Source organism: Silurus aristotelis (assembly GCF_946808225.1).
Source record: "Silurus aristotelis genome assembly, chromosome: 4".
Taxonomy (NCBI): Eukaryota; Metazoa; Chordata; class Actinopteri; order Siluriformes; family Siluridae; genus Silurus; species Silurus aristotelis.
This window is the reverse complement of record NC_139577.1, coordinates 33,000,294-33,014,338: the sequence shown is the minus strand read 5'-3', so window position 1 is coordinate 33,014,338 and position 14,045 is coordinate 33,000,294. Positions and strand designations below refer to the sequence as shown.

At 37.8% G+C, this 14,045-nt stretch overlaps 1 protein-coding gene across 1 annotated transcript in view; it reads left to right on the top strand.

Moving 5' to 3' along the window:
- Positions 1 to 1,423: 1,423 nt before the first annotated feature.
- The window catches only part of vegfc (vascular endothelial growth factor c), a 65,381-nt gene continuing 52,759 nt past the window's right edge, over positions 1,424 to 14,045 (top strand). The window contains exon 1 of the mRNA XM_083538789.1: positions 1,424 to 2,174. Within this exon, the coding sequence (XP_083394915.1) occupies positions 2,055 to 2,174 (120 nt within the window). The 5' untranslated portion in view covers positions 1,424 to 2,054. The remainder of the gene's footprint in view (positions 2,175 to 14,045) is intronic.

Here is a 14,045-nt window from a genome sequence, read left to right as displayed (position 1 = left end):
AACGTTTCCTGTAGTTTTTCACCAGGTTTGCACACACTGCAGGGGGGATTTTGGCCCACTCCTCCACACAGATCTTCTCTAGATCAGTTAGGTTTCTGGCCTGTCGCTGAGAAACACGGAGTTTGAGCTCCCTCCAAAGATTCTCTATTGGGTTTAGGTCTGGAGACTGGCTAGGCCACGCCAGAACCTTGAGATGCTTCTTACAGAGCCACTCCTTGGTTATCCTGGCTGTGTGCTTCGGGTCATTGTCATGTTGGAAGACCCAGCCTCGACCCATCTTCAATGCTCTAACTGAGGGAAGGAGGTTGTTCCCCAAAATCTCGCAATACATGGCCCCGGTCATCCTCTCCTTAATACAGTGCAGTTGCCCTGTCCCATGTGCAGAAAAACACCCCCAAAGCATGATGCTACCACCCCCATGCTTCACAGTAGGGATGGTGTTCTTGGGATGGTACTCATCATTCTTCTTCCTCCAAACACGTTTAGTGAAATTATGACCCAAAAGTTCTATTTTGGTCGCATCTGACCACATGACTTTCTCCCATGACTCCTCTGGATCATCCAAATGGTCATTGGCAAACTTAAGACGTGCCTGGACATGTGCTGGTTTAAGCAGGGGAACCTTCCGTGCCATGCATGATTTCAAACCATGACGTCTTAGTGTATTACCAACAGTAACCTTGGAAACGGTGGTCCCAGCTCTTTTCAGGTCATTGACCAGCTTCTCCCGTGTAGTTCTGGGCTGATTTCTCACCTTCCTTAGGATCATTGAGACCCCACGAGGTGAGATCTTGCATGGAGCCCCTGTACGAGGGAGATTGACAGTCATGTTTAGCTTCTTCCATTTTCTAATGATTGCTCCAACAGTGGACTTTTTTTCACCAAGCTGCTTGGCAGTTTCCAGCCTTGTGGAGGTGTATAATTTTGTCTCTAGTGTCTTTGGACAGCTCTTTGGTCTTGGCCATGTTAGTAGTTGGATTCTTACTGATTGTATGGGGTGGACAGGTGTTTTTATGCAGCTAACGACCTCAAACAGGTGCATCTAATTAAGAATAATAAATGTAGTGGAGGTGGACATTTTAAAGGCAGACTAACAGGTCTTTGAGGGTCAGAATTCTAGCTGATAGACAGGTGTTCAAATACTTATTTGCAGCTGTATCATACAAATAAATAGTTTAAAAATCATATATTGTGATTTCTGGATTTTTTTTTTAGATTATGTCTCTCACAGTGGACATGCACCTACGATGACAATTTCAGACCCCTCCATGATTTCTAAGTGGGAGAACTTGCAAAATAGCAGGGTGTTCAAATACTTATTTTTCTCACTGTATGTATGTGTGTGTGTGTGTGTGTGTGTGTGTGTGTGTGTGTGTGTGTGTGTGTGTGTGTGTGTGTGTGTGTGTATAATATATATTATATATGTGTGTGTGTATAAAAGTTGATGGGTGGTCGCGCGTACAGGAGGCGGGGTGGGAACAGGGCGCGTGCCTCGGCTCCTATTTCTCTCCGCGAGACGCCGCGCAGCGCATCAGTCTCGGGGAAAGACGGAGGGAAGTGCAGGAGGTGAAAGAAAAGAGGGGAAAGATAAAAGACAGAAACAGACGGACACAGGGAGAGGACACCGCGGACAAAACGAGAGCAAAAAAAAAAAAAGAAGAGAAAAACAAACTCGGCATGTTGAACGTGATGCCCTGAGACGCGTAGACGGAGCTTCGTAGTAACGACGAGCGCGCGCGAGGGGACCGCGGGGAACGTGGCTGGTGCGAAGGGACAATTTACGCATCAACACCACCACCATCATCATCCTCCTCATCCTCCTCCTTCTCTTCGTCGTCATAAGCACCAGCTGCATCATCGCCGTCATCATCACCAAAATATGTTCTGAAGGTCTGCGTGAAAAGAAAGATTCGGATTACTTCCATGCACATGTCTGAACGCGCTGATCCACTGATCATCCAAGAAACCAGAGAGTGAGCTCCGGACTGGGGCTTCAGATCCGATCGGATATTTCTTTTTAGGGATTTGAGATTCTTCTTTTTCTTTTCTTTAAGATGCACTTTTTGGGAATATCAGTGTGGTTTGCATTTTCGGCGCTGCTCTACGCGAACCTCGCTTTCCAATCAAGCCATGAGTACTATGATTACGAGCAGGAGGAAGGAGATGATGGCATGGTAAGGATGATGAGATACTGAAAAGCAAATAAACACCAGCAGAAATGCATGTTCTGAAAGGGTGTAAGAATTTCTTATCTCTTATTAGTATTGTGATTATGTTTAGAAGCCTGGGTGGGTATTTTTAGAGAGTCTTGGACTTCTTTTTTTTTTTTTTTTTTTTAAAGTTGAGAACTTTTTAGATGGAGTTAATGTGAGAACATGCAGGAGTGCAGGGGGGAATAGAGGAGAGATTAGAGAGCGAGTGAATGAAGAAAAGGAAAGGAATTGACTGGAGTCTGGGGCAGGTGTTAGTGGGTCACTGTGTGTGTGTGTGTGTGTGTGTGTGTGTGTGTGTGTGTGTGTGTGTGTGTTTGAGGGAAGCAGATTATACAAAATGACAGATAATCTTAAACACGTGGCTTTTGACTATGAGAAACACCAAACTGGTGGAGTTTAAGTAGCTACCGGTTATTTTTTTTTAAGATATAATGCATGATAAGTGACTAAAATGTGCAAAAGTATCGCGTCAGAATGTGTGTGATGTTTATCACGATATTTTAAAGCTTAAAAAAAGTGGATGGAACTGTGTGGTATTTAACCTGTAATTAATAATAAAAAAAAAAAAAAAATAAGAAGCAGAAGAAGAAAAAACTATTAAACTCATGCTTTAATGTATACCAAAAACCTTTCGAAATGCATAAAGTTTCGCAAATTTTTCGCAAATATTTCATATTTCAACGTAGATATACCATACTGACAATATCTCACAAAATTGTATCGTGCAATTATTTATCACAGTATCGATATCATATCATCATATCATCCAGCCTTAGCTGAACCAATATGCTTGATACATTCAAGGGGTTATAACGACACAATTCAGCACTTTTAAGGCCACAAACTATAAACATCATTAGACCTTTTACTTCTCATTCATTCACGTTTTGTTCAAAGTTCATGTTAATATATAATTTTATATCTGAAAATTGGGGATTTAGAGTAACTTCACCTATGATATACAGTATATAAATAAAAGTATTGGCACAAACTTGTTCCAGCATGACAATTTCTCTGTGCACAAAGCTCCATAAATATGTGCTCTACATGCTTTGGAGTGGAAGATCTTCTGCTATAGAGTTCCAACCCTATTGATCAGCTTTGGGATGAATGTTTCATGCTGACGGCACCCCAGACCTCCTCATCTCACCTACATCAGTACTTAACTTTATTAACACCCGACTGAATCTCCACACAAATCTCCAGAAAATCTAGTGAAACATCTTCTCAGAAGAGTGGAGCTCATTATAACAGGAAATGGGGACTAAATGTTTGAACAATACACAATCTCTTTACATTTTATATTTATTTATAATTTTTTTTTAAGTTAATAGAGTTGTTCTCTTACAACTAACAAAACAGCCAGAGGGAAATGATGGTTGTACCCATTATTTCTAAAAGTGCCCATTGTTTGACATTGTGCATAAATGATCCCATATGCTCGTGTAAAAAAAATAAATAAATCATATATATATCTCGAAACTATTTGAATCTCTTCCAATATGTCCAAAAGTAAAGTGCTTGACCAGGGTAATTATGATTACCCAAAATTAGACCTGTACACTTTTGTTTTCTTAACTTCCCTTCAAGTCCCTGGAGTGAATGTAAAATTCAAAGCGTATTAAGAATCATTTAGCTGCAATCCAAGAAGTATGGGAGCGAAATAGAAGGAAAATAAAAGGGTTTGCTATTTGCTAATGGTTTATTTGAAATCCATACGATGCGTATTTATCTTGTGCTTATCCCACGGAGGTGAGGAATTGGTCTATAATTGCACATGTGGCCGTGAAAAGCCGAGGGAGGGATCAGCAACGCTGTTAGGCATCACTCGTCACTCGTTTGCCCGTATTTCTCACTCCTGTAGCAGTACGGATGTAAATATCACTCAGTATGCTCGTGAGAAGCACCACGTGATGTATTATGTGGGCTAATTCTCCATAGAGGCATGGATAAATCGGGGGCAGCTTGTTGAAAGGGCTGGCGATGGATTTGTAGAAATTCCTGTCCTGTAATCTGCTGGTTAATATAATAATTACATCATTTTTACATCTTGTAAGACCGCTTTCTTTCCTGACCTTCTCATTGCTGTAATAGAGTTGGACTTTGAGTCCAAAGACCTTTTAAACCCAAATTTAGTGCAGTGAAATTTCTCACGTTTACCAGCACCTGGTAGAAACAGAAATAAATTGTTCCGTGGAGAAGGAAGAATTGTGGGATAGAACGGATACCCCACTAGGGATGGCATGGTGGCGCAGTGGGATGTGTTGGTGCTTCACAGATCCAGTGCTTGTCGTGAACTTGAATTACTGTCTAAATAGAGTTTTACATGTACTCAACATGTCCATGAAGATTTTCCCAGGTTATTTCCCCACTGTGGGATTTAAACTGTCTAAATTACCCCTAGGTCTTGACATAAACTGGTTTCTAATCTATGGTTCTCCATTTCTGCCTAATGCCTATTGTTCCCGGATTTGCCAAACCCCTTACCCAAAAAGTGCCTCTAAAGATGCATGAATTGTCTGTCTGGTGTCAAGGTTCTTCCACACTTTGCTTCTCTTGAACCTTTAAGCCAGAACAAACTTCCAGATTCTGGTTTGCCAATTAGAGAAGACACCAAAAAATTGTAGCAATTCTTTTTAAACTTGTATGCATTCAACTAAGGAATATTAACCCCAGAATTACTGCAATTTAACCCAACCTCTTCTCCTTAATAAGCTTCGATTTGCTTCGATTTTCTTTGTTATCTCTGGCCCTGGGACTGCAATTGGTTTCTCAACTTGAGGTGAACCAATTAATCGGTTTTGTTGATTAATTGACACTGATTATCAATTACTGGAACCAGCTGCAAAAATCCTTACCGATATAGTTTTTCCGGGTTGTGTTATACAGTACGAGAGCGGCCTCTAGAGGCGAATCACCGATGGCACGTGCTGTTTATTTGAAGTGTAATTTTTTTTGTGTGTGTGTGTGTGTGTGTGTGTGTGGGGGGGGGGGGGTGTAACTGTTTACATTTTCTTGGAGTTTTACTTGTTACAGTTTGAATGCATGTCTTATTTTTCTCAATACGTATTGAAATAATGAATATGTTCATATTTAGCAAATTTTTTATGATTCAGTTCTCTATTATTTTTTATTTTGGTAGTAAAGTTCAATATTGGTTGATAAATAATTTATCAGTTAATGGTTACGATCCAACCTAGCTACCGGTTTTGGTCAAATCCATCTGTCGACCTCTATGCATCACAAGCTTATTAAACCATGCAGCTGTCATGCCTGTTATCGAAACCTTGACTGTCTTGTGCTGATAAATGCTCGCAAATTTTTTTTTTTCTTTTAGCAGTATTTAATAATAATTATGAAGGAGTAACAGACATTGACAATGTTGGGTAGGTTTCAGTTTGATTTCAGCATTGAGTTTAGCAAATTCTTGTGCCTTGTGTGGGATATATGTCGAACGTTTCTCAGCTTTTTTCTCAGCTTTTTGTTTAGCAGTTTGATTTGAAAGAAGACTCGAGCAACTCTAGATCTAATAGTTTTCCGCTGCCTGGAATTTCAATAATATATTTACAAGGTCAATTTCTGTTTTAATCGTAACATTTGCGAAATCTTTTTTATTGTTTTCTTCGACAATATGCCAGACACCTGAAAGCTATGTCCTACTGCTTTTTTACTGAATAAATTGCTAATAAAAGCAATTCATTTTTTTTACCACTTCTGTGAGTGGCTTCTTTACTTCGACTTTAGATCTTGAACTGTGGATGTACTGTAAGAACCTTGGCCTTGTGAGTTTGTAGGATATGAGGAATGTGGTGTCTTTGGTCAGGTTAGGAAGTGTATCTTGCTTAATGCCAAACTTGTTGCTTGACATATATCAGGAACAGTATAGTCGTCTTCTTCATGGAATAGCTTTTGCAGAAAAATTCAGTTTTGTCTTATTAGATTTGTTTATCTTCAAAACTGATATACATTCTCTTTTTTCCTCAAAAAACTCGTATAGTATTGTTCAGGATTTTCAGGACTTATATAAGGAAAAAGAGATGTCCAAGCTTGTTGAGAGAGAACCTGTTACCTCAAAATGCCTAATATATTAAAAACAGTGTCTCTGTGGGGTCTTGGGGCTGTTGCAGGGATTCCTGTGGGATTCCCCCTCCTCGCATGTGTGTGTTTGTGTTTGCAGACTGAGAGATGCACATGTTTATACACCACCCAGGTAAAGCGACGGCTTACCCACAGGTGGAAGGGATTATATTTTTATCTGCTTTCCTCTATAAAAGCTATCATTCTACATTTTTCTGTCAAGGCCTTGAGAGCTGCTCTGGGACTTCAGGCCTGTGCTGTCCTTCAGGATTGGGCAACAATGTGGTATTTCCGAAGGGTATTGCATCTTTGAGCAATTTTGCATGTGTAACCGTTGTGAAATGTCTCCTCCTTCTCCTGCAGGCGACAAACACTGCAGCAAGAAAGGCGGATTGGCAGATTTCAATACTGTTGAATCCCAATGCTGTAGTAATTATCTCTTAAGAATTGTGTCACGATGTCTGAGTGCTGCAAATTGTTGTGACTGGCATGAGACAAGTGGTGCATGAAGTTTGGATTGGTGAAGATTAGAGAGGTTTGGGCGCTGCTTTAATCACAACTCCATACAGAATAGACTACAGTGACCCTTATTCTTGATTGATGCCTGTAACTGGTTGTACAGTAATAGTAAATGTAAGCATACATTAAATGTGTTCTTCCTTTAAACTCTTTCTGCTTTCATTTAAAGCTTCCGACGAGATCATCATTGTCTCAGATGTACCGTACAGTTGACTCCTATACACTACTATATGAATAAAAGTATTGGGACCCCCGATTCTTCCAGTCTTGCAGGGTTTTTCCCCAAACCATACCACAAAATTAGAACTTGGAAACCCAAAACCAAAGGGATTTTTTGCATAGAATTCTTGAGAATCCTAAGTTTTTAGAGGCATGTAGGTAAATCGTGAACAATTGCATGACTGGCTCTCAAAATAAAATAAAAAAAGATGACACATGGGCAAAAGTATTTGGGTACTGATTTTTGGTTCCACCTGATGTGTTTTTTCCTCAAACTCTTACCACAATGTTGGAGGTAAACAATTGTATAGGATGTCTTTGTATCCGGTAGCATGAAATTTCCCTTAACTTCAACTAGGAGACCCACACGGTTTCCAGCATTAAATTGCCCATTTCACAACAGACAATGTCTCAAAGCAGCTTTACAGAAATCAACAGTGAAGGTGAATGGTGTGTATTTATCCCTGATGAGCAGCCGTGGCGACTGTAGCAAGGAAAAACTCCCTTTAGATGTTATGAGGAAGAAACCCTGAGAGGAACCAGACTCAAAAGGGGAACCCATCCTCATTTGGGTGACATCAAGAGTTTAATCATAAATCTTTCAACAATACAGAACACTGGAGAGTGAGAACTAACATGAGCACTGGAGTATAAGATTATAAGTAAATGTTCTTTCTACAGTCTTTTATACCAAAGTAGGAGCTACTGACCTCAACATTTGTGATCATCACAGATCCAGTAAAAGCTTCTCCATGCAAGAGCCTTTAAACACTCCAGGTGGTCCAATGTCAAAACTCCACACATGTAGCGGGATCCAATTGGCACTGGTACGTCTCTAGATGGTTCAGGATGTTTGCGAGTTCGGCATCTACTTCTTTAAAGTCCATAATCTTCATGAGGTGGGACGTGACTGAAGCTGACCAACCTCAGGATGCCTCGGGATGGGGAGAGAAAGAGAAGCAGTGGAGAGGAATTAGCGTAGCTGCTGTTCATGATATTAACAGCACAAGTTGATAATGTGCATGTGATCAGATGTTCTGGAGCACAAGGTTGTGATGTGAGACGTATGTTTTGTGTAGGCTTTGCTAAAAATATATGTTTTTAATCTGCACTTAAACTGGAAGAGTGTGTCTGAGCCCCGAAACACTGTCAGGAAGACTATTCCAGAGTTTATGAGCTAAATGTGAGAATGATCTGCCTTTAGTGGACTTTGCTCTTCTAGGAACTACTTATCTATCTGACTTTACTAACACATTTGAGGTTCAATCTCCCACAAAATTAAGAGGAACATCTTCCCAAAATAATGGATGTTATTGGATCAAACATTTGTATATAGCCTTATAGGATGTTTCATTTTTGAATTACTAAACACATTAATATCTGTTATGTGTAATATATACATTTAGAAGGTTACAATTTCTCAAAATGTATCATCATATTGTCACATTCTCCAGTTCCAGTATTTCATTGTTTGAATTTTTTTAATGAGGTTTCAGTGTAGATGAACAAGTACTTCAGTAGCCTCTGAGCTGATCTGAAGCACTACAGCTTCAATGGGGACGTTCTAATTTCCGTTCCAAGTTTGTTGCTCGCTTGTAAAAATGGTAGCAATAAAAAAGAGCAAATTGAACTATATTTGCACTTGTTAACCGTATAAGACCTGGTGTTTTTCCTCCTCCTCCAACACAATCTGGAGAGTTTAATTTCCCAGCTCTGAAGTCTGACTTTGACACTGTGTAGTGTGTAATCCTAAGAAGGTTTTGGTGAAACTCCAGCTCTATTATCTGGCTCTCTTGCTGGGTTCCGTTGGCAGAACTGAAATGAGGTGTTGTGCAGACTCTACGGTTTCTTTCTCTCTTCACTACAGGAATTTCATGTTTAAAGGTTAATAAACATGAATGTTTCTTGTAGTAGATGTTCAAGGGGACTTTGGATAAAATGTTTAATTTGGAAAACTTGGAGGAAAAAAATCCATATAATGATTCACTGCACCAGTTCTGTTTGCTTTTAAAGAAGATAATTCAGTCTTGGATTTAGTTTTTGAAAGCAGTATTATGGGATGTTTACCACATCAGGCACTTTTACTGTAAATACATTAATGATTGCAGTGGCGGGCCATGCAATTGGTACCTGGGCCTTCAGTGGGGACGTATCCGACTTAATCCACCTCCTAATACCCCACTATCAAGTCGCGATTAAATAAACCATCAGTGCAATACAAAAACACAATAAAGACAATATAAAAACGAGTGGCATTACAGAGAGAGAGAGGAATTTCACATATGGAGGGTGAAAACCATTTTACTATATCTGATTGGACAATAAATGCAGCAGTGCAGCTAAGAGAAATCCTATGAAATGAAGAGAATAAACTGTTGGGAATAAATTAATACAATTTCATGAACAAATATTAGAATTTAGGTTGTAAATGTAGGTCAGTGCTTGTGATTTGGCCAGCAGAGAAGGATTTGCTGACCCTGACCGCTCACCACTGAATGATGCTACGTAGTATTGTAATGGAGAAATAATAGCACAGCATGCTGAAAGACCTGTCCGGATAAACTCGATTACATTTGCATCTGTATACATTATGTGACATGAACCTGTATAGTGAGTCAAATAAGTGAATTGGTAAAGTACATAAGATGAATCCGTAAGAATGTTAAAACTATAATGATCTCAGATGTTGAGCTAATTTAGGAGTTGCTCAAGAGCTCCTGGTTCTGTCACTTCAACTGTCTGAAGACTGTAGAAAGGTCATAACTCATAATCACACACTCTCATGATGTTTCTCAATCTCTGGTGTTTGTAACTTTTTAATGGTTTATAATCACCCAGAAGAGGATGAGGTTCCCTATTTGAGTCTCGAGCTTCCTCGTATCATCTAAGATAGTTTTTCCTTGCCACAGTCGCCCCAGGCTTACTCATTTAAAGATAAATACACATATTTAAATATAAGTGAATTTTGTTCTAGAATTCTTACATTCTGTAAAGCTGCTTTGAGACAATGATTATTGTGAAAAGCACTTCAGGAATAAACGTGAATTAAATAGAATTAAAAATAAGGTTTGCAAGCTTGTACTCTTACAGGTTAAAAATAAATATATCACTTCAACAACATTCAATACGATCCATTTTTGGTACTTGGCAGAAATCCGTTATCCAGAGTGACTAACATTTATACAATTGAGCTGTTAATGGTTTAGGGCCTTGCTTAAGGGCCCCAAAGAGGCCAAAGTCATACTAGATAGATAGATAGATAGATAGATAGATAGATAGATAGATAGATAGATAGATAGATAGATAGATAGATAGATAGATAGATAGATAGATAGATAGATAGATAGATGACATTCACTAATACGTTTTGTTTAGGCCATGTGAATGAGTTGTTACTTTAGAAACAAATGAACACAATGGCAGCTTCTGACCAATCAGAGTCCAGAATTCAGATAAAATGTAGATAAAAGCACACTGGCAGTATTTATTTGACAAAATACACTTTTCTTTTTAATGAATGATGATGAAATAGAAAGATTTTAACAGATGAAAAGTTGTTTATTGTTTTCCAAAATGAAATGATCCAGCAGACCTTTAGGCTGTAGAAAAGCGTTGTTTAGTTGTTTAAGTAGGATTTGCAACAATAGCAGTATGATGTCTCATTTTCAGTTGTTGTCGTTGTTTTAGCTCAGTAAGTATTTGGGAACTCATGCTAAAGTACGATTGAGTGTCTTATAAACGTTTCTTCTTTTTACTTTGTTTTTCTCATTTCAAAATTAAGTTCATTCATGCTGCTGGCAAACGTTCCCACTTTAGATCTTTAAATACTTTACATCTGAAAACTAATATCCAAAGTCCAAATGCTTGAAAAACTCTATTGAAATTATAATTTCAATTATATAGATTATAGCATAGTGTTAGATGTGTAAATTATTAAATTGTGCTATAATTTTTGCAATATACTGTTAATTATTCAAACCAATTCCACATTGCTTTATTTATTTTTTTTATTATTCTTCTTTCTAAACTTGAGGGAAGTCCACACTATTCGTGCTGCGTTTACGACGCTATAACGAAGGCCTGCGCCTCATTAAGTGCACACAGCTCATTAACACTGCGCTGTTCTCGAAGCTCGGCAGCACTTTAAGCTGTAACAACTTTACAGCCTTCAAAAATGAATGCAATATTTAGCAAAAGGAAGTGAAGTCTTCAGAGGAAACACAAGCCACATGGTCAGGCCCAGTCTCCATTCACGCTGAGCCCTGGAGCTACACTAGTTATACACTCTATCACGTTTTGGGTTAAATTTATAGGCATTTTCCAGGCAGGGAGGCGCAATACAAATCAAAGAAAAACTCATTTGCGATTGTTGAACCAAAAAATTTTCTGTTTGTTGCACGAGGTTTGCCTTTTCGCAGTGTATAAGGAAAAGGATTGGATCTGAATGACGAATCTTTTTTTGTTGCGGCCACCATGAAGCTGCGAATTCCACAGAAAGAGGAAGTAGAAAGCCTCATTACTTCCTGTGTAAGGAACCACATCGCAGTTTCCTGTCTGATGCGGTCTCTTCTTGAAGTTAAGCAAGATAATTTTACACCTTAATCATTATACGTCACATAATAATAATAATAATAATAATAATAATAATAATAATAATAATAATATAAAGGCAAAAGTTTCATTTAACTTAAAATGTATAAACCCATATGATCCAGTTGTCATGTAAAGGAAGAAAAATTAAGTTTTATACTTGTCACACGTACTTTATAGCACAGTGAAAGTCTTTCGCATATTCCAGTGATGTTAGGAGGGTTAAGGGCCTTGCTTAGGGGCCCCAAAAATGGCAGCTTGGTGATAACGAGGCTTGAACCCCTGACCTTCCAAGCAGTAACCCAGAGCCTTAACCACTAAGCGAGTGTACAACATCTGGAACAATAGGTGATCTTCAAATATCAATAAATAAAGGCAATAGTTATAAATAATGCATTAGTTTTATTATTTTATTTATCAAGACAAACCCTTTGTTTTACATTCATACCACAGTGCTAACGAATTCTCCGCTTTGATTAATCGGAAAATTCTGAAATCTGAAGTTAAAATTGGAAGTTCCGAAGTTGAAATGTGAAGTTCCAAAATCCGAAGTTCAGATGTGGAATCTAAAGTTCCGAAGTTGAAGTCTGATGTTCTGAGGTTTTAAAATGTGAAGTTCTGAAATATAAATCTGAAGTTTTGAAATTTGAAGTTCAGAAGTGGAATCTGAAATTCTAAAGTTGAAATCTAAAGTTCTGAAATCTGAAGTTCTGAAGTTGAAATATGAAGTTCTTAAAATGAAATCTAAAATTCTGAAATCTAAAGTTCTGAAATCCTGTGACACTGTAAGTAGTGTAGCTTGCATTCTTTAATACATGAACATTCTTACAGTAACAGCTAATTCACAAGCTGTAAAAATAGTTGCGCTATTGTGAAGTTTTCTGTATTTAGTAGTTTATTTTTCAAGACTATATTAGTTTAATTTCTGTGTAAAATGGCTGTTTTTTATTTTATTTTTGTACGTAAAAAAAAAAAAAACAAGAGGCTGGTGAGGCAACGACTGTTTTTACATAAGAACAGAAACTGAATTGCTCAATGGATGTTATGTTAACATTAAATATAACTGTAAACAGCTAGAAATGATTCCAGTTTGTTCTCTATAATTGAATGTAAAATCCTTTTAATCATTGCTCTGGTTTAAGTGTGTAAAACATTTCAGGTTTACTTCAAACAGAAAATACTCAACTTGGGGATAGTATTAATAACTCAGCCTCATTACAGTTCCAGGATGTTAATTATTGCCCCATGAATGTTCTACACCATGTGTTTAATTCTTTCCTTCACAAATACTTTAACATACATTGAGAAAAATCTAGTGCTTCTTTGTGAGCTTTTCACTCAAATTCAATAAATATTCAAGTGAAAACCTGTTAAAAAATCCTGACATGATTTCAACCTTAATATGTAAGATTTTAGCAAAAATGTATATCTAGATATATAGACATGTGACTAAAATATTGCATCCCATTCCACATTTAATCATCCTTTTTCCTGTTATAATATTTTCCACTCTTCTGGGAAAATGTTTTACTAGATTTTGGAGTGTGTTTTTGGAGATTTGCAAGAGATTATTTCAGCCACTTAGTAAAGTCAGGTACTGATGTACGTGAAGTGAAGAGGCTTCTGGAATGCAGTCTACGTTCCAATTGATTCATAGGGCTGGAGATCTATAGCAGGAGATGTTTCACGCCAACCCATGAAGCTGGCTTTGTGCATCATGCTAGAACAGGTTTGGGTCTCCTAATTTAAGTGAATGGAAAAATTCACGTTGCCAAATCTAAAGGCGTCTGATACAAGTGTGTGCCTTCAACTTTTGTGGTAACAATTTGAAGAAGAATCACATATGGCTTGAAAAGTCCAGTGTCCAAAAACTATTTTCCATGTAGCATAGCATGTCATCTTTTCAATATCTTGAGAGTGAGTCTTGCAGTTGTCCAAAATGTCCCTACATGCTTTTAAAAATTTAGGATGAGTTGTCCTTCCTGAAAAGACCCTAAAAAAGTTCTATGCAAAAATTCCTATTACAGCTTACCGTTAGTTGAAGCTAAAAATACTTAAATATCCAAAACATATAAAGTGAGTAAAGCCCGGAAGAAAATAAGTATTTGGAATTTAAAAGAATATGACCATATAACCGTACATAACATCATCCAGTAGAATGGGACCACCATAGAACCACTATTGACAGGATGTATGTTAGGTTCATATCACTTTTAATAAATTCTCAAAGTATCACAATGTCTTTCTAAAAAGAAAGTAATTTATTGCATTTTGTATTTCACGAATGTGCATTCATTTAAATCAGCAGTGCAACTCACGCTCTTGCACTCAGCAATCTGGCGTAATTCCTTGATAATACCTCGAATATTGGCATGGTTTTTTTTTTTTCCTATGTAAGAGAGATAATCCTCAGCGTTGGTGGCCTTC